The following is a 27,900-nucleotide window of genomic DNA, read 5'->3' on the forward strand; positions in this document are numbered from 1 at the left end:
AAGAATATAAATTTATGTTAAAACAAAATTTTTAATTATTTTTTAAAAAAAAGAAAAAATTTCTGATTATCAATTGTTATTTTAGATTGTAAATAAATAATTTACAAATTTTTAAAATTAAAAATTAAAATAATTTAAAATAAATTTTTGATATTAATATTAAATAATTATTTTATTAAGTTTCTTAAAAATGAAATTAAATTTTCTTTTTTCGTTCAAAAAATATATATATGTAGTTATAAATAATTTAAATAAATAATTTTTAAAAAAATAATATATTTTTAACTTTTTAATTATTTTATTTTCCATGCTACAATATATTTCTTTGTTACTATATTTATTATTACTAGAAAACTAAACTGAAAAACAATAAATAGAATTTAGAAAAATTATAAGATATTTAATTTTGTTAATGTTTTGTAATTTTTGATATATAAAGGAAATCCTTCAGTAATTATTTAATGTTTGATATTCATCTAGAGAAAATTATACGATATCCCTAGACAAATTTTATTCGTTTCTAATTATAAACAATTTGTATAAATTCTTTTGAAAAATATTTAATATTAGTGATTATTATGTGCAATTAATTAAGTTTGTGACATAAAATAAATAATAAATATTTAAAACGTACAATTAGAGCTTTTAAGAAGAATTTTTGTCCATCATTTAGCACACTTTCAGTGAAGAGAGATTTCTTACTGACATAATGTATGCTATTTGCAAGTAACCGTTACGAATTTCAACTATTAAGTTAATGTTATTAAATTTTTATAAGAATAATTTTATTATCAAAATTAAAAAATCGAAAATTTATTGTGAATATATTCACTTAAAATCATACAATGTCTTTATATATTATTTAATATCAACAATTCTTTCAAGAAGACGTGGAGATTATTTTTTCTACTCTACTATTTTATGACAAATTATAAAGAAATGTAGTTGTAATTAAAATCTTGATATTTTTAGGTAACAATTCACTATAAGCTACCAGTTAACAAAACTTTTAACTTAATGATTCATATAATATTATAGTTTTATTCTTCTCTTATAAAATATAATCATTTTTAATTTTTTATCTATTTTATCATTTATATTGTTAATAAATTTTTATATCTTTATTTTTTATTAGTACTAACAAAGTTTGAAATTATGAATCTAATTCATAATATTATTTGTTTATATTTTCAGTTTAGCATTGCTATTATATTTATAAAAAATAATATAATGTTGAAAAATAATATAATATGTTTTGTAATATTTTTGTAATGAATTGCAATTAGAGAAATGTATTTATTGCTCTGCATTTTGCATATAATTTTATTTAGAATTAATAATATTACTTATATGCATGAAATCATATCTTATTATCAAATAATTTAGAAATACATTTTTTGTATTTTTATTTTATTAAAATCAAATGTAGATATAATTAAATAATTATTTGAGAATTATAAATAATCATGAAATCTAAGATATTCCATATTTTAATTATTTTTTAATTTTATAGTAATTCAGTGGCTATTTGCTTAGAGTAGATCCAGTATATAGCAAACATATTTGCTTATTAGGTGCATAATTGGAACATAAGTAGTGCTGCTGTTCATCTCTTGAAGTACAGATATCTATGATGTTTTCATCAGGTCTTAGCTGCAATCTGTCCTTTCCCAGTTGTCTGGGTTATCCACAAGACAACGAAGAATTAATACCAAAAATGGCTAGAGAGCCAATAATTCTCAATGTTTATGATATGGTAAAGTATTTGATTTTTTTAAATTATCATATATATCTTGAAATAAATTTCTTATTTTAGTATTGGATAAATGAATATACTACACCAATTGGATTAGGTGTGTTTCATTCAGGTGTTGAAATTTATGGAACAGGTATATTTGTAAAATATTTTTATAAATTTTTTAAATTTTATATTGAATTCTTTTATGTTCTAAAATTGAATCATAATTTAGAATATGCATATGGGGGTCATTCTAAACCAATTTCTGGAATTTTTGAAATTACACCAAGAGTTGCTGAAGAATTAGGAGAGCAGTTTAGATATAGGTAAGGATGTTATTTCAGCAAGAATATATTCAACTTATTTTAAAAGAAGAATAAATTTATTTTTTCATTACAGGCAATCAGTACACATTGGATATACAGATTTCACAGAAGAAGATGTAACAAGAATTGTTACTGAATTAGGAAAAGATTTTAGGGGTGATCGTTATCATTTAATGAATAAAAATTGTAATCATTTTAGTAGTCAACTTACACTTGTATGTATATAAAAATATAATATAATTATTTTACAATTGATAGAATATCATATTTTTATTTTAAATTATAGATTTTGTGTGGTCAAGAAATACCAGGTTGGGTAAATCGTCTTGCATATTTTAGTTCTTGCGTACCATTTCTTCAACGTTGTCTACCGAAAGAATGGCTAACACCCGATGCACTTCAACACTCTTTGAATCAAGTCAGTCATGAAAGTACATCTTCTGAAAGTACGTCATCTGATACTTCCTTGTAACATTCGGCCAATTTTTTAAGACGAAGAGATCTAAAATGCCGTAGGAGTTATACCATTTAGAGAATTTATGCGCAAAGGAAGTTTATCATGACAGTAACTGTATCGCCCAAATTATGGAATCTGAGAAACAAAACCGTCAAGATGAGGTACAAATTTGATATTGTACTCTAGAATTCCTGTGGTGATTTAATAATATTGAAAAAATGCCTTTCTTGCAACATGTCGTCTTTTAAATTTTGGACGGCAGTTTACAATGTCGCGTGTGTTCTTTGTTGTATCATATGATCGAAATTTAATAGATATATACTTAATAGATAATTATATATAAATCAAAGGCATGAAGAGACTGGAACTATTTATTTATTAATTAATCATCTTAATTTTTAAAAAAATTTTTTGCTAAGATTTTATACATAATAATTTTTATTTTGAATTGTATTTGAAAATTAATACATGTAATATGCAATTTTTTCAAATTATATTTTAGAAATATTCAGTGATGTTTTTGTAAAAATTCAATAACCTGATTTTGACATAAATAATTATAATTATTTATACTATACTATACTATACATGCGACACCTCTCTGTACAGCTGCCATTAATATTGTTAGGAAATTTAAATGAAAAATGAATTTAATATTTGCATTCATATATAATAAATAATCAAATTACAAATAATTTATTTTTCATGTATGATTTAATGAAAATTTACTTCAAGAAGTTCTCTAATATCTTTAAAGGAACTATTTGAATTTAATATTTATAATTTTATAATTCAAATATTTTGAGTCAAACAATTTTGCACCATATGGATATCTCGTACAAAGGTGCTCTTGGATTTTGCACAATATAGGATAATAGAATTATTATAATATTATAATTTCAGAAGCTTTTGCAATATTTAAAATTCATATAATAATTTTTTTTTAAATATTCATAGTACATAAAACATTACTGATGTTACTAAAACTATTGTTGACACCAAGTTTATAATGTTAAATGTTAAAAAAAAAAAAAAAAAAAGAAAAATTCATCAAGTTATTTGAATGATATAAGTACAAAAAAATTTTGTTGAATGTATTATATTTGTAAAATGTAATACAAGAATCAAGTAACAATTAGTGCCAATTATAACTTTGCGTTAATTCTGTTTTAATGACTAACATTAAAAACTCATATGCTATATACAACTTATAAATGTTACCAATCATAATATGTTATATTTAATGTTATCATGTGAATATCTTTTAATGAATTATTTAAAAAAATTTAGATAAACAATTATAAAAGATAAATTATATTTAAAATAATGCTTTTGTTACTTTATATAATAATTCTGAGTAAAATCATTAATCACCATTTATTTATATATTATAGAAAAAAATTTTTAAATTTAAAATTAAATTAATTTTTAATAAAATTATTTAATGCTAATTTATATATATATACATATATATATATAATATTAAATATTAATTTGTGTGCTTCTGTATAGAAAATTTTTTTTTAGTATATATGAATTATATTTGCAAAAAAAAGAATTAAAATAATTACTCGTTATTAACATTTTATAGATTAGAGTATTTTATGTTTTATATTCCTTATTGATAAATATATTAATACAAAGTTATGAAATAAATTACTTATGCAACATAGAAATGAGAATAGCATATTAAAATAATGAAATATATAAAGCACAATATACAGTATAAGTACAAATGCTTATGTATCTTTTTAAATAATCTTTTTTATAATGATATTTAATTGTTTCAATAGGGATTTTCTTCTTACTGTTAATGATTTTTTTCAAACAATAAACATTCTAACAATCATTATTCCGTTTTTTTAATTATAATAATGCCTAAATCTAATCTAATATTTTTTAAACCATTAATAAATATATTTATATATACTTATATATTATGTTTATTAATAAATTTTTTTTATATAAGGAAATTAAATTATTTTTTAATAATTTAGCAAATTATGAATTTATGAAACAAAATATATTCTTTCTTCATTCTTATCTCAAGAAAAATATATAAAAAAAATATTTATATTAAATTACTAATTATTTTAAAAACAAAAATTTAATCTTTTTTATTAATATAATTTACGCGTTTTAAATAATATACAATGAAATACAATTCATTATTCAAATGCTTATAATTGTTTTTAATAAATATCGTAAATAATGCACATATTAGTTATAAATAAATTCATAATATAGAATATATAAACTAAGTTGCTAAAAAAGATTATTAATCAGGTCATTACATGCACTGGTATTAAACCAATGGGATACATAAATCAATATTAATTGTTACATAAAATATTCTAACAACTCGTAAAAAAGTAAAACTATCATAAATCATACAATCTATATATGCATACATATAATCGTTCTATTTTCGTGCAGAATGCCAGTCGTACATTTTGATTATGCATAAAAGAAAGCATAATTATAGCGAAAAATTTACACATTACAAAAGAACATACTCAAAATTTTAATATCATATATGTGCATACTATATATATTAAAAAAAAAAAAAAAAAAATTGAAGATTTAAAGGATCTAAAATCAAGTTGATATATTCAAGATCTTATTTAGAAATTGAATTATTTACAAAAATATAAAATCAAAGTGCTATACAAAGTGACTATTTTTTCATATGTTCTATCTATAGACAAATTCGGTTCAAATGCTAAGCAATATAAAAAACAGATACTTTGATTTTAGAACCCTTAAGTAACAATGCGAATAATAGACAAATTATTGAATTCTGTTGGTAAGTACAATAACACATACAATTGCTACAATTTATAAACATACGGTGAATTTCTAGAATAGTTCTAGAACTCATTTTCAAACTTTATTTTATTCTAGTACGGATAGTAATACCTGTACTATTACATTCTTTATTTGATAACATTAACACTTTTTCTTCTATCAACGGTTTCTTCTATATTTTTAATATAAGAATGTCAAACCTATTGCAGTCGATATATATTTTATTTATAATTATATTTCCATATCTTACCATTACACAAATGTGATGAAGATGTTTCAATTTTTTTTTTTAATATTATACTCATGTATAGTTATATTATGCTAACTATGTCTTTAATGATGATCTTTCAAAGAGTTGGAACTTTAATTTTTCATATATTGTAAATTTTTCAAATATTTGTCAATATTTTATGAAAATAAGAAAAAATTGCTCGGAATATAGCATATTTTTTATCATAATATTTTCCATTTCATAAACTTTTTGACATTTTTAAAATTTTTTTTATTAAAATTCATTATAAATATATGCAAATTTAAATGCATGATTCAGAATTATTTTTTACAGTTTTGGTGTACTTAAAAATTGAATTGATATTGTAGTTATTAAATGTTTACTATATGACATATTTAAAGATATAAAGATAAAGAAGTATTCTCAATCTCTATAATTTTTTGAATAATAATGGAACAACTTGGGATTGATCATTATAATATTTCATATATTAACTATTTGCATAGAATTCTAAGATAATTTATTCTACCAACTCTTTTTTTTTTTGTTTTAATATAGTTAGCAAATTTTTATAAATGTACATGAAAAATGTATATATTTTATACATTAAAACATACAAAATTCGCTACTTTATTCTCATTTTTATTATAATCATTTGTTTTGTTTTCATTTTATAATTATAAAAAATTGATTAATTATTAAATAATACTTTTTGAAAAAATTCAAAATAATTTGTTTTTTCATTTGCTTTTAATTTTTTTAATATAAAAATAACAAAGATGTTGCAATATTATATAATCTTTTTAGCATTTTCTTGAAACTATTGCAAAATGAATAAAAAATTTTAATCAAAATAAACGATTTTTATCATTTTTATTCCATTTTCGATTCTATTCTCAGTCATTATGCATTGCACTTTCTAATATAGTTGATCATCAAATTTTAAATATATACACTTTTTAAAAAACAAATCCATATTTTCATGTTAATACTTATTGCGTTAATTATAATAAAAAAGAAAATTTATAAGAGAAAAATCAATTTTCATTGCAGTAAGGACGAATTAATATTCATCATTATTCTTTTAGTGTTACAAATATAATACTTATACATCATGTAAAAGTATATATACTCGCTTTTTTAAATATAATTATTAGCTGGAGTTTCAAATACATTGCACAATTATTTCTACTATTCACATGCTGAATAAAATGATGCACCTTACTGCATTATGACATAATTAAAAATATTTAGTCATAAGGCATCAAATCAACTTATTTTCACTGAATTAATTTTTTACTAAGAATGATTAATTATAATTTACTTCAAACATACTATATAGCTAGATTCAAAAGTAGCTACAATAGATTAATTAGATTCATTTTTTATTGCTAAGTAATAAGACTGAGATTTCGATTTTTATTAACTTAAAAGCAATTAATTGAAGATAAAAAATTAAAATTATGCAAAATATCTGCGTTAAAATTCAAAAATAAAAAAAAGAAAAAAATTAAAATGATTTGGCCTACTTCGGTAATATATGGCATCTTAAAGATGATTTTCAATGATTTTCAAACATAAATTATTTACAATAATTTATCATTACATTAACTTTAAATTGCTTTGTTAAGTATATAACTTATTATGTATAAGTTCTTGGAAACCAGAAAGTTATTGCGATAATAGTACCACAAGCTAATATATATTAATGTTAACATATTTATCAAATTTTTGTACTGAACTAATTAATTAAAACGGTGCAACTTTTCAATTCATTTATATATGTATACGAGTATTATGCCTTTTGTTAGATATTTATAATATAATAAACGTAATGCACAAAGTTAAGAAAATTTATTGCACAGAATAAAAAAAAAAGAAAAAAGAAATGCGATAACTTTCTAGCTAAAAATCAAACACGAATATCATTCTGTGTAAAAATGTTATCATAGATACTGTAATCTTATTGTTCAAATAATGTATATGATTACAGTAAGTTGTTACTGTTGAGAAAAGTATTAAATTAATTTTTATGAATCATATGAAGATGAACCATGATCATGAGCAGGACTTGGAGGTGTCGATGGATTTGAACTGTTATTTGAAGCTATTGAATGTCTAGGACTTCCACCAGAAGTGTGTTCCTATATTAATAAAAATTTTCACATATTTATCAAAGAGGGATTTTTTTAAATTTTTTAGTAAAACATTTTAAATGTTTACTATTTATGTTTTTATGTTTGATTAATATTTTTCACAAAGAAAAAAATACCTTATCATGTAAAGATGCAATGCTACCAAGAGAAAGTGGAGTATGCGATCGTAGATGCACAGATTCCGAATCAACTTGGTCCACAGGAGTACGTGGTAATGAAGGTGGAGTAGCAGTTGGTCTTGGCGGTGCCGGTCCTCTACGTGATGATGTTGAACCTAAAATAAAATATAAATATGTACGTAAGTTTATGAATTTATATATATAATTATATAATTATATATATATATAGATATAATTATATAATATATATATATTATATAATTATATAATTATATAATTTTATAGATATAATTTTATATATTTACCATTATGTGGGGAATATCCAGAATTTCTGGATATATGAGAACTAAGACGTCGACTATCAGAAGGTGGATGCCTAGGAGGCAGTGGTGCTGGTTTACTTGATGTTTGAATTGCAGGACTGTATAACTAAAAAAAAAAAAAAAAAATATACATATTCAATAGATAAATGAAATTGATTTTTTTATTTGAAAAATCTAATTTTTTAAAATGTTTTTAGAAAAAATATTTAAAAATACAATTTAATTCTTACTCTTTGTTGGCTGCTATGAAGATGAGAGCTACTATGATGACCAGTATGTTGTTGATCAGCTGTTTCGAGTGTAGTAGGCAAGTCTAACAACCGTTGAATCTAATGCACACACACACACACACACACATATATATATATTTTATAAAATTTAAAACTCATATATATATATATAAACAAAATTGAGATTTGAATTTACCTGTATTCCATTACCTGGACCCATATGACTAATATGATTAAAATTCGTTGGAGCGGATATCATTTTGGAACGTCTATCAGTGGGACGAATAGCTCTATTTCCTTCTCTTAATGAAAATCTTCTTCGCGGTTTTGTCATTTGTCTACCACTTGGATCTAGTGGTGTTAAATTAAGTAGTTCTCCTAATTATATTAAACCGAATATTAATTATATCTTATATTCAATCATATATATTTGTTATTATTATTAATAATAACAGCAATAATAATTAATAAAATATACTAACGTTGATGTAAATTACTCAAAAAAATAACATGTGGCATATCATTAATGATACAAGAAGTCAGAGAACCTGAAGTATTTAGTGGTCGTGCTCGTTTTACATTAAGTGTTTGCAACCAGTCTCCAGTTGTACAATCAAACACATCGATGTGAGTCTCACTATACACTAATAAATAGCCTTCACAATAACCTATAATACAAATATAAAATTATAATTTCATTTTAATACATTTTATATGTTTTACATTATATACTTACTAACTGCTATTGGAACAGCAGGATACATAATTTCACGATCTCTACTCTTTCTACCTTGGCTGTCAACATAAACTGCCAATGTATGGAAGACTAATAAAAATTCACCACGTGGCAATTCAATACAACGTAAAGCATCCACAGCACTATATGTAAGAAAACCTAAGAGAGTATTCTCAGAATGGACCAATGCTAAAATATAAAATGAAAAATTTAAACCAAATATATCAAAAAAAAAGAAGCTAATTTAAAATAAAATTTATTTACAAATAGGATGATGGTCTCCTAAGATGCTGTAGATAGAAAATCCAGAAGGATAACCAACACAAAAACGACCTTCAGAAAGAATTTGTAAAGTTTGTGCGTGACATGATAACATCAATTCACGTATACGTTTATGACGTGTTTTCGTACGTGTAATTTCATAAATAATGATTTGTGATGTATTCTGAATCAAAAAAAAAAAAAAAAAAATTATCAAAATAGAAATTATATTAATATTACATACATATAACATATGTCTTACCTGTTTTTTTATGGCAACACACAAACAATAAGTTAATGGACTTCGACGGACTATGCCTGTCGTTAAAGTTATACATCCTTTAGTTTCTGCAACTTTAATCCATTCAACTTCATCTCCATCTAATGCACGTACTGGAACCAGTCGTACATGACGTTGTTTTCCACTTAAAACTACTATTAATTGTTCTTCTGTTACATATTCCAGTAAATATATTTTCTTGCCTTCTCCTACTCTTGCAATTTCTTTTAAATATAACATACAAATTAATCATATAATAATATAATTCTTATATATATAAATATATATATTTATATATATATAATAAAACATACCGCTACGATCTAAATCTAAACAGAAGAGACCTTCTTCTGTACCAATGACTAGACGATCTGGATCAATAATAGCTCCTGACATCACATTTTTAATGAGCGCCAATGTATTATCTAATAATTCTTTTGCTCTAAAAATCTACGAGATAAAAAGTAATAAAATCGTTAATAAATATAATTAATCGATATTTATTAATATGATAAATATATACATTCTTGTATTGTATTTACCGTTGTATTAGGAAGATTGTTTTTCTTTAGTATTCTATGCAATTCACTTAAAGCAACTACCCATTTTGTTTTTTCACTTTCAGTGTCTGCAAGCATTAACGTATGATTTCTTAAACCAGGTGGTTCTAGCAGAGATGTTGTTATCTAAAAAAATAAGAAATAAAAATAAATCATAAAATAATAATATAAATTATATATATATTATAATAATAATAATAAAATATTAAAAAATTATGGCAATAAAACATTTTAGAAATTACCCTAAATATGCATGGAATATCTTTTTTTGTAGCATGTATGACATCTGAATCTCGAACGGAACTAACGCTAAATTCTTCATCACGCATATCCAAGACTTGAGACACGTAAACAGATGGTAATGCATTACGATCTGGTGAAATATCATAAAGAAATAATTTAAAGTCGCAAACCACCACAAATTGACGAACCCAACCCTTTTTTACTCCACCCATTTTTGGCACTTTAACATATCCTTCGTACGCCGTACCTATTCCTCGTGTAGGATCAATACCTAATGGTCGTTTTGCTGGAAGAAAATTGTTTATTATCTTTTTAAATTCTTTCAAATTAAAAAATTTATTTAAATATTTGAATTATATTAAATAATTTCCTAAAAAACTTACTTTGATCATGTGGTACAGGGCACATTGGTGGAACTTTATCACAACAAGGCATATGACATGCAAAACCACATACTTCACATACTACTCCTTGTCTCGTTAAACCTACCATCAGTGAAGTACAATGGTTACATTTTGTAGGTGTTGAAAATGTTCTTACTAAGAATTGATGAGATTTTGGTTTTGGTTGAAGATTGGTTTGTCCATGAGATGTTGATGATTTATTGAGAAGTTCATGGGATAATGGTGATGTTGGATCCTAGAATTTAGTATATATTAAATTTCAAAAAATATTTAATTTTATTTATAATTATACTTACAATACTAAGTTCAGATAAATTGCTTTTACTACTGGAAATACTCGGTGCACGATTATCCTCAATATCAGCTTCCACACTATCTGCACTTCCATGACGTGTACTGCTTGCGGTTTCTTTCAAAAAATGTTCCAAATATGACATTTGAGATGTAGGACGTTCTAAAACTAAAATACAAAAAGAAAATATTATAAATTAATAAAATTAATATAAAAAATATTTTAATTATAGAATGTTGAAATTATTTTTAATGTTAAATTATTAAAAACAGAAATATCTGTAATATTTTTATCTATAATTATTAAGATATAAGAAATATAAAAGTAAAAAATTATATTTTTTTTTAGAAAATAGATACTTTTCATTATAAAAAATCAATATAAATTTTATAATATTTTTTTTTTTTTCAATATTTTAATATAATCACTGCACTCCAATTCGCATCACACAAATTTGTTAAAATAGTAATCATTATTATGCAGATAAGGATTGATGATTGTTGATCAGCAAGAATAGCAAGCATGTAGTAAAATATATCAAAAAATCAATCAGATCAAACAATCTAAAGGCGAAAACATTTAGACACAACATACCTGTTAATCATTTAATTACAAAACTGAGTGATTATCAGCTACTAAAATTAACAAAGGACAACCATCACCTAAAATGATGAAAGACTACTAACACTATTCTTAATCAGGAGATGATTATTTCCAACATACAAGAAACACATAATTGATTTTCAAGATAATTGACATTAAACTTATAACACAGAGCTATGTTTTAAATAAGTGTAATGTATCTTTACTTTTTTTCAACAAAAAACACTTAATGTTTTATAATATTATATTATAAAAAAATATTTTAATATATATTAAATATAACATTACATAATATTATCTATTAAAAAAACATAGCACTATGTTTTGTAATTAGCATCCCAGTTGACTAATCAATCAAAATCGCGTTTTGCCACTTCATTTACCGGGTGGCGATATGATGTCGACGGCATTCTGACTGATGAATGTGTTGACGGGAACGAATCTAGTTAATAAGCGACATGTCGTGACGCGGGGAGCACGCATTACTGGTAGGGGTGACGATGGCTGATGTACGATGATGCGTTGGGATTTGGTGCTAACGATGTTTGGAGTTTTTCTTGACGTTTTGCTGGATAGGACAGCTGTCACAAATACAGTTTGAAGATGAGCAACAAGAGGCCCCAGACACAGCTCGTTACGCCAATAAACAGAGGTACTTTGTAGTCTAGAAATCAGAATCGCATACCGTACCGGAGAACCGAATTACTATGCTGGATAGATATCCAAATAGTAACGATCTCTATTATTGGTAAAATAAGTATTGGTAATAGATTTATATCAATTATAAATATAGAAATATTTAAGTATATCATATACAATATAAAATATCTTTTATAAAATAAAATGTTAAAACATCAAAATCAATAATAACTCAAAGAAAATATGCATACTCGATTCATATTTGTATATAATATTTATCAAATTTAACATATTTTAAAAGTATATTCAATTTTTTATGACATTGTTATAAAAAAATTCATATTTTTAATTATATATGCATTATATGCATTATATTTATATTTATAATTAAATTTTTTAAAATACATTTAAATATAAATTTAAATACACACCAAAACTTCTAACATTTATAAAAAATATTAAGAAAATGAAAAAAATAATCACACACTGACTCATACAATTTAATATCAAGCCATTAATTAAACTAATGCAAACTATGTAAGAAAATAAATAATTTTATTTTAAATTAATTATATTTTAAAATTATATTAATTATATTTAATTATATTTTAAAATTTTTATATTTTTCTATTAAAATTGAAAAAAACTATTAAATCATAGTTATAGCTTTATAATGGCTTGTAATTTTAGTTATAAGAAACATTCTATATAATTATAAATTTATGCATAAATATGCAACTATAAAGAATCATGTATGTCATCCATGCATCTTCACAACAAACTTTTATTATTTATGTTAATTGATATTTGTTTTTATTAGAAAAAAAAGAGTTAATAAGCAAATTTTAAAATTTTATGTTGATAGAAGTATGAATGCTATATATGATTCCTTGTTATAAATTTTATATAACAATATTTTAATTATATTTGATTTTTACTATATGCATGCAAATTGAATTACTAAAAAACACATTTATATAAAAACATTTTGTCTTGGTATTTAAATCACATATTATATTATATATCCAATATAAATATATATCTATTTATCTAATAAATAAATAAAATTCTGCACCTATTTATTACCAACATTTAATTATATTTAAAATATAATTCGTGCCACAACAAAGAACTTAGAATAAACAAGAACAATAAGTTTGCAAAATAAAACATTGAACGAATATATTTATCGTCTAAACACTGTATGAGAAAGATTAAAAGATTTACAAATTACATACATAGCATGTATTGCAGCAGTTTGTATAATAATAGTTGATACAGAATTTTTGTAAAAACGTAACAATAAAATTTTTAAGAAATTTGTTTTTGTAACAGTATTAAATGAAATATACTTACAGCCATCGCCTGTGTCAAGTCTCGCTTGTAATTCTTTTATTTGCATTTCTTTACGTTTTATTTCATGTGTGAGTGTATCGAATCGTTGTCTAAAATCTCTTAATTCCCTAAATAAACAATGATAATTATTAAATTATATTAATAACAATTAGATAAAAATTTTTATTATTACATTAATTTACTATTACTATTACACTAATTTTTATTATCAAAATTTATTTTGAAGATAATTACTTTTGAGCAGCAATTAAATCTGAACGCGTTTTTGTAAGCTCTTCAGATATTGCTTGTTTAGCTTGTATTTCGCTTTGTAAAGAACTTTGTAAGTTCAAAAGTTCCATTTTATCAAGTTTCTGTGATCTACGATTTCGCCAATTTTTATCCGCCATTGTAGATCCACTTCCTACACCACCCACACCTCCAGAATGTTTTAAAAATTCTAATTCTTCAGTCATTTTTGTAGCTAATGCCTGAAATTGTTTAAATATATAACTACGTATTAATATATAAATAATTTTCAATATACGTAATTAAGAAAAATACACTTTCTAAAAAGAACAAACCTGCAAGTATCCTCTTGCATCTTTCTCATCAGATACCCATTGAATAATTTCAGTAATTTGAGCTTCCCATTGTGCAATAGCTTCCTTTTTATTCCTTAATTCTTCATATTCTTCTTCTAATTGTCGTCTTTCACCTTGTATTCTGTTAACACTATCAGTAAGAGTGTTAAGTTCTAACATAAGTTTTTTATTTTCTTCGACTAGCATAATTTTTTCTCTTTCATGACGTCTATTTAATTCGTTAATAGTTTCCTCACTATCAGTAATATTTTCTAATCTTGCAGTATCTAGTTTTTCTTTTGTTAATTGAACTTCTCTTTCCAGCAAATCTCTCCTTGTTTCAGTTTCATGTAATTGTTCTTGAAGACTACGAATTTCAAGATTGAACCTACTTTGCTGTTGATTTAAATTTTCATTGTATTGAACTTCAAGTTTCTCAACTTCTGCTTTTAACCTATTAATCTCTTGCGTTGCTAATGCATGATTTGCACTTGCATCATTTCCCATAGATCTTTGTCTAATTTTTTCTGTTTCTTCTTGCATTTGCTTACAATATTCTTCACTACGTTCTCTTAATTTTCTTTCTTTACTTGTTTCAGCCATAGCCTCTTCAACTCGATTTTCTAATTCTCTTCGTAACTTTTCAGCTTTTCTAATATCATGTCGCAAGCTATCAACTTTTTGCATTACAACTTCCAATTCTTCTTCTTTATCTCTAACTTGTCTAGATAATTTTTGTTTCTGTTGTCTTAATTCCGATAATTTATCTGTAACTTCAGTATATTCAGCCATTGCTAGTTTACGTTGTGTTAATGCATCTTTTAATTCTTTATCTTGAAGTTTAAGCTTTTCTTGTGCATCTAATTTATCTTTAATAGCTTCTTCTTTTTCTAATCGAAGAGAACGTACTAATTTTTCTAATTCTCGTAATTTTGTTATATCACCGTTATCTAAATTACGTAATTCACGGGGAATTTCCATGGATTTTAATTGTGATTCCAATTCTAAAAATATAAATATAAAATAGTAACAATATTAATCATTCATATATTTATAATAATATTAAAATATGTATATATATATATATACCGCAGTTGCGTTTAGTAAGTGTATTTATTTCATCCTGAAGTTTTCTTGTTGCATTATTAGAATCTGGTGATATACCAGGAGAAGAATGATTCATATTAATTTGTTTTTTTAAATCATCAAGTGTTTGTATTAGTTGTGCATTTTCTTCTTCCAGCATTTGCATACGTTTATCCTTTTGAGTTATAGCAGATAAACAACCAAGATCTGATATGCAACTGTTAATTTACAATTTATAAATATATAACATTATATCAAATATTTCTTTTTTATAATAAATATAAAAAAATAAGAAATTTTACTTGCCTTCCTTGAGTAAAAGTAAAACCAACGAATGGTAAATGTAATGCAGAAAACGCAGAATTTGCTGCTGGTGGAACAGCATCAGAACTACGAACATCCGTATCATCAACATCAAAATTTGATGTATCAGTTGGTGAAGAAACTTCAGGAATATAAGGTGCAGTACTGTCTCTAAGAGTATCCCAATTTACTCCTTCAAACCATGGATGTTTCTGTTTTTATATAATTATGAATTATATAAAATATAAGTCTTATTATTAGTACTAAATATTTTATGAAATATAATTTTTTACTTACTATTATTATATTATATTTTTAAATAATATATGTTATATTAATATTAATATTATATATTTATATTAAATATCTTAATTACTATAATATATATATTTGTATTAAATATATTAATACCTTAAAATCGTCAATTCCATTTTGACCTAATCTAAATTCCGAACTACATATTAATTTTCTCATTAAATCTTTAGCTTCTTCGGAAACTTCATATATATCATCTGCTGGAAAGTCAAAGCAATTCTGAAATTGAATAAAATATATATTAGAATATTTAATACATATGTATAATAATTAAGATTATTACTATAAATGTTATATTATTGCACTATAAATAGTTTAAATTATTTAATAACCTTATGGTTCATAATTTTTCCATAAGTTTCGACTAGAGATTCTGCATAGAAAGGTGTTTCTCCATATAACATTTCATACATACATACTCCTAAAGACCACCAATCACATTCAGGTCCATATTGTCCTTGTCCATCTTCCATTGCCTATAAGAATTTTAATATATTTTTTTTAACATTTATGATACTATAATAATATTAATGATAATATTAATTAATACTACACAATGTAGAAATTATAAAAATATTTAGAATAATATAAAAATATAATTTTACCCTTAAGATTTCTGGGGAAATATAATCTGGTGTACCAACAGCAACATTACTTTGTGCAGTGCCATCTTCAAATAATCGTAAACAAGATCCAAAATCTGCTAATCTAATATGACCATTTGCATCTAATAAAACATTATCAGGTTTAATATCACGGTGTACATAACGTAAATCATGTATGGACCCAATAGCCAGAACCATTTCAGCTATATAAAAACGTGCCATATCTTCAGGAAGGCGATCTTCAAATTTGCTCAACAGTGTTAACAAATCTCCACCACAGTAATAATCCATGACCAAGTACTGCATATGATTATTTAAAAGATTTTTAAATTTATAAATATTAATAATTCTTATTAATAATGTTTATATAAATATTACCAAATTATTGTCATCTTGAAAGGCATAATGAAGATTTGTGATCCATCTACGATCACCATACACCAATACATCTCTCTCTTCTCTAAAGTATGCAGTTTCTGCACGCTTCAACATTTCCCATTTGTTCAAAATTTTCATTGCAAATACTTTATCTGAACCACGCATTCTCACAACACATACTTCACCAAATGCACCTCTACCAATAACTTTTACTATTTCAAAATCCTCTCGTGCCAATTGCAAACTCTTTATGCAAGTAGCCACTGGTTTTACTATAAAAACATAAATTTTATTAACAAAAAATTTATTATTCTTTAAAAATATGTACATTATATATATATATATATAATGTACCAAATTCAATAAAATCTGAGACAGTCTTTTCACGCCTTAAGGAAGAATTACAACATTCATCATATAAGACAAGTAAAATATCAATAAGTGTCTCAATAGAAAATGTGTGGCCTATTCTTCCTTCTCCTTGAACAGGACCACCAATAAAAAGAGATTCTAATTGGCGTAACCTTCCTCCTATGCCTATAAAAACAATTTTATTTAATTCTCTCAATACTTTTTTATCTATAATATATATTATAAAATTATTTTTCATATATTTGAAAATATACCATTGATTGCAAGTCCCTTTGGCATAATATCAGGAGGAGGTTGATTGTATTGGTGCTGCGACGAATCTGACATGTCTCTTTTTCGCATAAGTTGTCCTTTACCAAAATTTTTGGACACTACTTCTGTCATTTTTGATAATATTCAATAATATCTCAAACCACCACATTATGATGTGATGTCTACCCTAAAATATCATAATTTTATATATACATTTTTTATATAACATTTAATACATACTCAATAATTATATATTTTTTGTTTTAATTGAAATTAATAAAATAAATACATAGTATAATATATACAAAACAAGTATTATAACATATTTGCTAGTTATTAATTAAATCTCTCTTCTTTTTTTATTTAATTGAATAAGTTTTTTTCATATTATAAATATAATCATATAAATATTAATAATTTGATAAATATTTTAAACATAAATATAAAATATACAAATAAAATATAAAATATACAATAGAAATATTTATTGAAATTAACATCTGATTATACATAATTATATTTAGTTAAAATCATTTTTTAAATTAAATAATTTTATAAATAAAATATTAAAATGTTTAAAAAATTTGTTATAATATATTTTTATATCTATATAAATATAGAAAAACTATTTAAAAATATAAATAATATAAAAAATATAAAATGAATATGTATATTCATTTACCTTAAAAAGATAATTTCTACTAGACATATCTAAATAGATTCACTTTCACTGTTTAAACATTAATTTTGTTTACAACCATACAGCAATCATTTTCCGATCATGTTATCGGTACATGATCAGTACGCTTTGAGCTTCTTTTATCCTTATGCAAAGAATGTCAAAAATCAATTCCCTTTAACTTAGCATGGTATATATGTCCACACACCACTATGTGTAAAACAATCGAGTTTCATTTAATTCATCATCGGCCATGGTGCCGGAATTACTCACATCGGAAATTACGTAACTGCTATAAAGATAGCCAAAATATTTGGCGAAGAAAACACGCAACAAGAGAAATACGTGTAAATAAAACGTACAGACAAAAATAGTGCAACGGGGTAGGGCACCGCATTCGCGATTAACGAGTTCAACAAAATCACCAAGACAACTCGTATTGTAGAAGAAATCGGTATTGTATAGTAGAACTATACAGTACTTATTTAATGAAATAATTATAAAATGAAACGTATATAAATCTTTAAGCCCATTGTCCCAATTTCTAGTATAACCTCGTCGCGGCACTACACTCTCATTCCGATCAAATTTGTGACGTAAAATTCCTATCGCATGTGAGAAAGATGTTTTGAGTGAAAGGCTTTTTCTTTGTCGATTCGAACTATTTGCTCAAATAATTCAAACATATCTGTTGAAACGACGCGTCACGCTATAATATTGGTTTAATTGTTTATTATGCGCACCATTCGTTTATCACAAAACATCTTGCATGGCCACCTCCAAACCCCCAACAATTTGGTTGACCCCCTAGTAGGCCTCATATAGAAAAAAATATGGCAGTCCTACGTCATTGAAAATACCTATGATAATTCAGAATATAGATAGATTTACTATTTAAAAATTTTTTATCGAAGAATATAATAAAATGAATTCACAATAATACTTTTATTAAATCGAAATTATCAAATTATTTATATAATTTGTTTTTCTTTTTTAAATATTTTTATAAACAATTATAATTAAATATAAATATTTCTTTTTACAAATTAATTAATAATTAATGAGCTAATTGTATCTAAATAAATAAAAAATATATAAATCTTTTAATTTTTAAAATTTTAATTTTAATATAAAAAATTTGATATTATAACATATAAAGTCGGTATTATTTGTAACCAATCATATTTAAAAATTTAATTTCGAAATCTTTGGAATGCAATCTTTTATTTTCTAATATAATACTTTTTAATATTTTGTAATAAATTTTTTGATAATAATATGCATTTTATTTTAATTTAATAATAAAAGAATCTTAAGTCTTTTAGTATAAATATAGTCATAAAATAATGAATTTAACCATATAACACGTGATAGAACAATGAATGTTAATAATATTATAATAAAATCTTTTTGATTTTTATTAGAATTACATAAGTTTTTTTATTGATATAATTATGAAATATAATATTTTTTATTTATAATTTTATATTGTATAAATTATTAAAATAGAAATTATATGATAAGTAAGAATGTACATAAATTTTTGAGCGCTGCAATCGATGCAGAGTTGCCGATCATCTCGTATATTTATTATACGACTTTTTGATTTTGGTTACTTTTATTGAAAAAAATTTTTAAAAAGATATTTAAAGAATATTTGATAAGGTTTAATAATAATTTAGAAGCTATTATTCAAGTAATTATAATAATTTGTACTCAGTACATTGTGGAATGTGCGAGGAGGAGCTACTGTGTTACGCAGCTCTGCATGATGCCATCCGAAAAATGCGTAATAAACACGAAGAATTCGTGTCTTATGCATTATCGAGTTAACATTTTACCACTCGACGTGAGATATGAACTGTTTAATTGGAATACATTTACGACTAAACAATATAAATCCGTATTTCTTATTTTTACTCGGTAGCACGTATACGTGGCAACAGAGCAAAGTTGTCGAGTGCTCTGTCACTTCCTAGTCAAAAGAAATTCTTCGAGCACAAACAATAATATATTTACACTGTTAAAATAGTAAAATACGGTGTAACTTTAAAAGAATACTGAAAATAGAAATCAATAACTTCCGTAAGTTTTAATATTATTTTCTTTTTTTTATTTTGATATTATTATAGCAATTCATAAAAAATTCTTTAATAAACAACATTTAAATTATCTATCATTCAATAACAGTTTTATTTTGTATTTACAAAACTTTTTTCATATTTTTAAGAAGAATAGAATATAATAAAATAAAATATTTGAATAATTGGTATATTAAATAAATTTACTTTATTATCTTTTATTTTGTTAATATAGGTATATTGTATTTACTGATATATTTATGATTTTTGTATATATAATAAGCTGATGTTGGCTACATTTCTAAATGGCTACATTTTTATTATTGTCCTCCTAATAACACAATGGAGGAGCCAGCAAAGAAAAAACAACGCATTGAAAACAATGAAATTGAAAAAGATACATTATCAGATATTGAGCAATTACAAAATAGTCTGTTGGCACAATGCTTATGTAATATACCAGAAAGTAGTTTGCGTAAACCATTCACTAGTGCAACAGTGGAAGCTGCAGATGGTACTTTTAGATCTTCATTATTATCAGAATGGGAACCTGATCAAACTTTGGAATTCATAAGTGCTTTACAGCTTTTATTTGACTTAGCCATTAAACAAAACATTAGAGGTGTTATGTGCAGAAGAGTTGTAGATGTTTGTGATGCGCTGGCGCGAAACGAGCATAGCATTATAGATCAAATAATCGACCTATCATGTACAACAAATAAATTTATATCATTTGCGGCTAGCAGAGTTCTTGCATCATTTTTTATTATAACAAAGGAAAATATTGACACAGCATGGTTAGAAAAATTAACGCAATCTTTAGTGAATACTCATTCTCCAAGCCAAATGCTATTTACATTGGATGTTGTGAAAAGAGTTGTGGAACACAAGGACTGCAGTATTCATCCTTTTGAGGATACAGACAATATAGTATCACCATCAAATTGTAATACAATATCAATTTCAGATGCAGAAAGTTTTGATAGCACACCAGTAAAAGCAATGTGTGTCAAAGCATTAGAATCTAAATGGACTATATTAGTATCAAAATTTGATGCTATTTTAAGTTCATATACACCTCAACATGAATCAGCTGTTATTACATTCCTTGATTTATGGGAATCTATTATTTCTGTTAAAGCCAACTTATCTGTTATTGATACCAAACTTTTTTATTCTCAATTAGACAACCTTGTTGTACTTTTAAATGCCAATGTTCCTGGTGTAATTTGGAGACATCTTCTTGGATTATTTAATGAAGTATTGTGTTATGGAAGCACTTTGGCATTACAAGATGTGTTGCCGGATGAACCTTGTTCTCTTGCACATTTGATTGTAAGAGCTGTTAAAGATTGGAGATTATTGGATGCCCTGCCATACAGATATGGTTCTGGAAGATTTGGAGGAGGTTCTGGTGAAGGTGATCGTCCCCTACTACAAAAGATAATACTTTTAGTTTTAAAAAGTGTTGCTGTGACTGTTAAAGAGACACGTAGCGATTCTAGTGACTCTTCTTTGGGTTCTGAAGCAGAAGATCTTGATGCTGATATGGCAGTTATTGAAAGAAGTATTAGAGAAGTTTTACGACAACTTGATCAGTGCGTTAAAACTTTAATGCCATTTCATCCTGAAATGCCTTTATCACAGTGGGTTGTACAAATGTTTCATGATCAAGATGATTTTTTGATTGAAGGCATGGTATGTTGTTTAGATGTAGCTGTTGGTTTATTTTATAGAGGACCTCCACAAAATGATCTTGGTCATATGCTTAGTCCAACTTTAACTTTTATACAATTTATACATGCTGTATCACATGATCCAGATGTCTTATTAGATTTACTTGTTAGTAATGAGACTTGTTTCTTATTATACTTATTGCGATTTTTAAAATATGTTAAAAGAAATTGGACAGAATTTGTTTCTTGTTGTGGAAGAGAACTAGATGATACCATGACAATATTGATAAGACTTCGTTTAGCAATTGATAGATTAGTCTCAAAAGCTTTGTTTCCTTATAACATAAATCCAGTTCTACGTTTGTTAGAAAAATGTGAATCCTTCTATGAAGGAAATATAGATAACTAATTATTTGTATGATGATTCAAAATTTCACTTTAGATTGATCACTAGATTGATGTACAAATTGTAAGAATAAAAGTTTTATCATTTGATTTATCAGTCAAAAATAATACAAAATTTCATTAATTTCATTTTGATAAACGACTGAATTATGCTACTGTCTTTTGTAGTACTGAATATTTAGAATTATATTAAAAAATTGCAAACAAAAATTTTTTATTTATTATAATTAGCAAAATTTCGTTTATTTGAAACTATTACTAAAATTTTACATAAGAATTTGCATTTCATAGTTGAAGTATAAATAGATTGAAGTAGTACAAAGATTAGCTAAAATTAAATGCTTCACAATGAAATTGCACTTTTTATGGTGCTATGAAAATATATTTGCCAAAGCACCATTGGAAATAAATTTAAATGTATATTACTAGAGTAATATTTATATCTATACATAAAAGTTGAATGTACAATTTGCCAGTCAAATAGAGTTATGTAAGTTTGATTCTGATGTGCATTATTAGATATATATGTACTTTTTTATATTACTAAATTTATATGAAATTTACAAATAATTAAAATGCGATATAAAAGTTTTTATCAAAAAAACATTTAAAAAATATATAATATGAAAATTTCTGGTTTTTAAAATTATAAGTATGAAAGTTTAAATTATATCAATATGTTGGTTTTAGATTTTAACAATTGAATTAATATTTTATGCCAGAGATATTAATAAAATATTTAATTGTATTTTTTGATCAAAATTTATAAATAAATTCATTAGTTTGTTTAATAATTGTTTAATATTTTATAATTTTTTTTTTATTATATCCATGTACTTAAATACAGGTGTAAAATTCAATAGTGTTTATTAAAATGAAACATTGTCATATTGTCATGATTTATTAATTATGTATAAATAATAAAAATGTAAAATATTGCAAGTATAAATGTAAAGTTACTGGCAATATGAATGAAAATTATTAAGATTTAAAATATGCCAGTATTAATAAATTATTAGATACAAATGGCAATGATTGTTCCTAAGTTAAAGTTAAAGAACAATATTTGCCATGATTATTTTGGAGTTGTTAACAAATTAAAATATTTGTATATATTAATTGTATGTATAATGTTCATTATGCATACTTAAAAATTAACTTTGTAAGTATACTTTATATAATACACTAAAAATTTACATATTTTTACTTTTATAATTATAGTGTAACTTTATTTATCATTTCCCTTTGTAGATCTTTTAATAGTGTTTGCAATTCGTATGTATAATGTAAAGATAATAAATTAAAAATTAATAAATTATAAATATAATAAAATGTTAATTATGATTGGAATAAAAGTTAAGTGAAATTTGGAATTAAGATGAAATACTCTATATTTTTGTGCATTACCAATTTATTTTAATTTATATCTTTATAAAATTAAGGTATGTATCTATAAAATCTAATATGAACTATAGATTATGTTAATATCTGAATAATGAAATTTAATCTGTTTTTTAAAATCAGCATTTGAATAAAAATAAAACAATTTAAGAAAAATAAATCTTGGCTGATATAAGCATGATTATAGGCTTTAACATCTTTAATCGAATGTCTATCTCCTTCATCTCCAAAACGAATGACTGCATTTTAATGTATACAAGAATAATCGCATAGAAAGAATGCAAAAATAATTAAATTATTATACATATGAAAATATTTTTAATATATATGAAATAATCATTAATCGAACTATTGTAGTATGACTGTAATAAAAATACATACATACATAAATAAATTTTCGAATGTATTATACAATTATATTATTTTAATGAAATGTGCAAAAAATTTATGGCAACATCGAATTTATAAAATTTATTAAAATATTTTATTTTGTATTTTTCAATTACGTATTTTAGATTATAATTTCAAAGCAATTTTTTGCTACAAAATAAAATTGTATCAAATTACATTTTTCTTACACTATTTTATTTTTTTAATATATTTAATATATTTATAAAATTTTTTTTATTTTAAGATTATATTCTATTTTATAAAATAAAAATATAAATCTTGTATTTATAACTTTGTCGAAATCTCTCTCTCTCTCTCTCTCTCTCTCTCTCTCTCTCTCTCTCTCTCTCTCTCTCTCTCTCTCTCTCTCTCTCCCTCGATTATACATATAATTTATATATTTAATTATTTTATAAAATTAAATATGTATAAATATATATATTTTATTATTTAAAATTATTTATAAAATATATTTATACAATAAATATGATTACTTCAAAAAATATTTTTCAATTAAAATACTTTTGACATTTCTAACAGTTCAAAGATAATATTTCGGTTTTTGCAAATAATTTGAATTGATAAAAATAGAAAATTTATCATAATTTTAATTATTACAAACCAAATAAGCAAAAACAAAATAAACATTATGTATGCTATTACTTATACGACATCTATTTATTCTTTCTTATATACCCTAAATTAAAATATTTGGTGACATTGACAGCGTATACGGCAAAGGAAAGTATTGTGTGTAATTTGTTGATATTTTTATTGTAAGTACAAATTATTTTTATTTTATTAAAACATTTTATATTTTGATAATAATTATTTAATTTATTTCATTAAAGATTTTGCTAAAATGGAACTTAAATTATTGGAGAGAATAGAAAAACTTGGGTAAGTAATTGAAGGTTATAATATTGAATATAATATTGTTTCTTTTTTGTATGTGAATATAAACTTTTTTTTATAAGAAATACTAAAAAAAATTTTTTAATTTCGGGATTATGTTTAATGTTATGAAATTTATACGTACTTCTTTTTATGATTTCCAAAATATAAATCATGGTAGCTATTAGGTTAAAATTTAAGCATGTATAATATTTAAAAGAAATTTTCTTTTATATGGTCTTATGTAATTTTAATAAAATAAAAAAAATTATCAATATATTATATTTATTTTATCAATATATTTGACATATTTTTAACTTTATCATTTAATATAATTTTTTATTATATAGGTATAATGGTCAGCTAATAGAACCTAATAAATTTAAAGAAGCTTTAAAACAAGGTCCAAAATCACCAGAATTTACAAAACTTGTAGCATGGTTAGCAGATGAAATTGCATTACTCAATGATATGGATGAAACTATTCATGCAATAATGTCACCAGATGATTCTAGTTCTTTCTTATTAGAATTAAGCTGTTTTCTTAAGGAATTAGGATGTATGAATGAGAGATTAATGACTGGTAATGTTAATACAAGATTGACAACTGAACAAGATAGATATATCTTATTAGATTTTTTGGGAGCAGAATTAAAAACTTGTAGATTATTAGAATTCAAAAAACATAAAAATTTAAATTCCACTGCAGTTGTTGTTGTAAGTTTTCATCATTAAGGTAGGATCAAAATATTTAAACTATATCATAATTTTATTGAAATAAGTTTGAATATATTTTTTATAGGAAGAAAGTGATACAGCTAAAGATCTTAAAGATATGTTAATAGCTTTAAATTTTGAAAAACCACCAAATGATATTACTTCAGAAAAGCTTTTTACAAGACTGGAAAACAAATTGACTGAAGTATTAAAAATAGCTCCTTCTGAACTTGTAGGACAACCATTAATTACTCATGAATTCTCAGAAGCAGATTGGAAAGACCTTCAACATATACAACAAGAATTACATGATGAGTATAAAGTGCGCCGTGATATGTTGCTCAAAAGACTTGATGTAACGGTGCAATCTTTCCTAGTGAGTACATATGATAAATTTTAAAATAAAATTGTTTTTATAAAATCTAAAAATATGATTTTTATTTTTAAAATAGTGGTCAGACAGAGTTAAAACTCAAGAGGCTGAATTAAATAGACGTTATGAAGAAACTAGAAAATTTTTAAATGCAGAACCAGACATTACAATTGCTGATTTATTAGCAGCAAGAGATGATATTGCATTAATGGAAAAAACAAGTAATGCAAGTGTTAGAAAAAATACTCAAAGTGAAATTAATAAAGTTATTATAGGAGAAGTACCAGACAGAGGTGGAAGACCATATGAACAAGAACCACCACCACCTGAAATGCCACCTTGGCAAAAAGATAGAGTACCAGGACCTTCAACTAGGTTGGTAAAAATTAAGAAATATAATTTTAAATTTTAGATGATTTAATTTAAAAAAATGAAGATATATACATTTTATAAATATTATTCTAGTGGAGGTCGCGGAGGTAATAGAGGCGGTGGTCGTGGAAGAGGCAATTTTCAAAATTCTAATGCTACTTATATCAATGATAATAGAAATTCATACAGTGGTCATGGAGATAGTGGACATCAAAGTTCCAATTTTGCTCCTAATAGTGGTGGATATGGTGGACAAGGAGGAAAACAAGGAAGTGGTTATGGAGGACAAGGAGGAGGATATGGAGGAGGACAAGGGGGAGGATATGGAGGAGGACAAGGGGGAGGTTATGGAGGAGGACAAGGGGGAGGATATGGAGGAGGACAAGGGGGAGGATATGGAGGAGGACAAGGGGGAGGATATGGAGGAGGACAAGGGGGAGGATATGGAGGTGGATATGGAATTGGCGGAAATAATAGTTATAGTGGAGACAATAGAGATGGAGGTAATTTCTAAAAAATCAATAATAAAAATGTGAAAATTGTAGAAATTTTATAAATGAGTTTGATTAAAAAAGTTATTTGTTTCTTAAAATTATAAAGTATTTTGATATTTAGGATATGGTCATCGATACTGTAATCCAGGTAATATAGGACCCACATCTCAATCCGAATATAAAAGTGGACAACAATATCAAAGAGGAGGTTCCAGTGGTCGAGGAAGAGGAGGTAGAGTTCAGGGAGGATGGAATCAAGGAATAGATAATTATCAACGTGGCGGATATAATCGTGGTGGAGGCCAAGGAGGACGACAATATTAAAATATTTTGTGTAATGTATTTATTATGATTGTAATATTAATAGTAAAAGATATTTGCATCACAGAGCATAATAATTAATATCAATGAATTTCTATATAACAAATGCTTAAAATTTATATATCTAACATTGTTTTTAAACATTATATGTTATAAAATGCAAATATTAATTCTAAACTAAAAATGGATAAGAAACATTGATATTATTCATAAATAATTACTCTTATGTGAATTAAAATAATCATTGTATCCTATTTTATAAGACTTTCTTGTGTTCTGAACATTAATTTTGGCTATGTATTTGTTTGAATTTTGTAAATATGCATTCTTTTGTATAATGAAGAAATAGTGAATATATTGAAATTAATCTATACAATGTAATATGTAAGAAAGCAAAATTTATTGTTTAAATTATTTAATTGTATAATATATACCAAATATATACGTATATATTATAATT

At 24.2% G+C, this 27,900-nt stretch overlaps 4 protein-coding genes and 1 long non-coding RNA gene across 8 annotated transcripts; 4 read left to right on the plus strand and 1 right to left on the minus strand.

The window, feature by feature from the left end:
- Positions 1 to 368: 368 nt before the first annotated feature.
- Positions 369 to 2,754, plus strand: LOC100867996 (deubiquitinase DESI2). The gene is given in 8 exon segments (XM_086915213.1): positions 369 to 711; positions 1,575 to 1,756; positions 1,817 to 1,889; positions 1,971 to 2,064; positions 2,138 to 2,279; positions 2,351 to 2,510; positions 2,581 to 2,608; positions 2,610 to 2,754. Coding segments are annotated over 7 exon segments (708 nt in total). The 5' UTR covers positions 369 to 711; positions 1,575 to 1,630; the 3' UTR covers positions 2,695 to 2,754.
- On the minus strand, positions 2,102 to 19,141 carry gek (serine/threonine-protein kinase gek). Of its 4 annotated transcripts, none has more exons than XM_086915210.1 (27): positions 18,320 to 19,141; positions 17,640 to 17,824; positions 17,368 to 17,550; positions 17,014 to 17,285; positions 16,636 to 16,935; positions 16,363 to 16,506; positions 16,127 to 16,249; positions 15,719 to 15,927; positions 15,416 to 15,630; positions 14,327 to 15,330; positions 13,998 to 14,233; positions 13,764 to 13,870; positions 12,152 to 12,349; positions 11,170 to 11,333; positions 10,853 to 11,108; positions 10,469 to 10,755; positions 10,209 to 10,352; positions 9,981 to 10,116; positions 9,649 to 9,890; positions 9,390 to 9,570; positions 9,126 to 9,314; positions 8,872 to 9,057; positions 8,586 to 8,767; positions 8,390 to 8,488; positions 8,142 to 8,265; positions 7,834 to 7,991; positions 2,102 to 2,566 (listed from the first exon to the last, which is right to left on the minus strand). In XM_086915210.1, the coding sequence occupies exons 2-27, from the start codon at positions 17,767 to 17,769 to the stop codon at positions 2,552 to 2,554; spliced, it is 5,484 nt and encodes a 1,827-aa protein (XP_086771336.1). In that variant the 5' UTR covers positions 17,770 to 17,824; positions 18,320 to 19,141; the 3' UTR covers positions 2,102 to 2,551. The 4 variants fall into 4 exon arrangements, with proteins under 4 accessions (XP_086771336.1, XP_086771337.1, XP_086771335.1 ...); XM_086915211.1 differs by having other exon boundaries at positions 2,518 to 2,656; XM_086915209.1 differs by lacking the exon at positions 2,102 to 2,566 and adding an exon at positions 5,354 to 7,705.
- Positions 19,142 to 19,888: 747 nt separating this feature from the next.
- Positions 19,889 to 23,693, plus strand: lin (protein lines homolog). Its single transcript, XM_003691409.4, has 2 exons — positions 19,889 to 20,401; positions 20,633 to 23,693. The coding sequence occupies exon 2, from the start codon at positions 20,740 to 20,742 to the stop codon at positions 22,480 to 22,482; it is 1,743 nt and encodes a 580-aa protein (XP_003691457.1). The 5' UTR covers positions 19,889 to 20,401; positions 20,633 to 20,739; the 3' UTR covers positions 22,483 to 23,693.
- Positions 23,694 to 23,729: 36 nt separating this feature from the next.
- On the plus strand, positions 23,730 to 24,293 carry LOC147656446 (uncharacterized). Its single transcript, XR_015294448.1, has 2 exons — positions 23,730 to 23,920; positions 24,003 to 24,293. It is a non-coding gene; the product is annotated as an uncharacterized LOC147656446 (long non-coding RNA).
- Positions 24,294 to 24,599: 306 nt separating this feature from the next.
- LOC105735306 (protein FAM98A) lies at positions 24,600 to 27,898 on the plus strand. The gene is made up of 7 exons (XM_086915218.1): positions 24,600 to 25,045; positions 25,121 to 25,169; positions 25,514 to 25,880; positions 25,966 to 26,256; positions 26,333 to 26,628; positions 26,719 to 27,128; positions 27,241 to 27,898. Exons 2-7 carry the CDS (start codon positions 25,132 to 25,134, stop codon positions 27,441 to 27,443), a joined length of 1,605 nt encoding a protein of 534 aa, XP_086771344.1. The 5' UTR covers positions 24,600 to 25,045; positions 25,121 to 25,131; the 3' UTR covers positions 27,444 to 27,898.
- Positions 27,899 to 27,900: the final 2 nt, after the last annotated feature.

This window comes from Apis florea, unplaced genomic scaffold (genome assembly GCF_048593485.1).
Source record: "Apis florea isolate Af1SG1 unplaced genomic scaffold, ASM4859348v1 contig_3772_pilon, whole genome shotgun sequence".
Lineage (NCBI taxonomy): Eukaryota > Metazoa > Arthropoda > Insecta > Hymenoptera > Apidae > Apis > Apis florea.

Excerpts from the sequence above, each read along its gene's own strand:
- gek (XM_086915209.1), bottom strand. The coding sequence starts at position 17,769 with ATGACAGAAGTAGTGTCCAAAAATTTTGGTAAAGGACAACTTATGCGA. Across the intron at positions 15,928-16,126 it reads ATGGAATTGACGATTTTAAG|AAACATCCATGGTTTGAAGG; the intron begins GTATTAATATAT and ends ATATAAAAACAG. Across the intron at positions 9,315-9,389 it reads AGGAGACCATCATCCTATTT|CATTGGTCCATTCTGAGAAT; the intron begins GTAAATAAATTT and ends TTTATATTTTAG.
- lin (XM_003691409.4), top strand. The coding sequence starts at position 20,740 with ATGGAGGAGCCAGCAAAGAAAAAACAACGCATTGAAAACAATGAAATT.
- LOC105735306 (XM_086915218.1), top strand. The coding sequence starts at position 25,132 with ATGGAACTTAAATTATTGGAGAGAATAGAAAAACTTGG. Across the intron at positions 25,170-25,513 it reads GAGAGAATAGAAAAACTTGG|GTATAATGGTCAGCTAATAG; the intron begins GTAAGTAATTGA and ends TTTATTATATAG. Across the intron at positions 25,881-25,965 it reads ATTCCACTGCAGTTGTTGTT|GAAGAAAGTGATACAGCTAA; the intron begins GTAAGTTTTCAT and ends TATTTTTTATAG.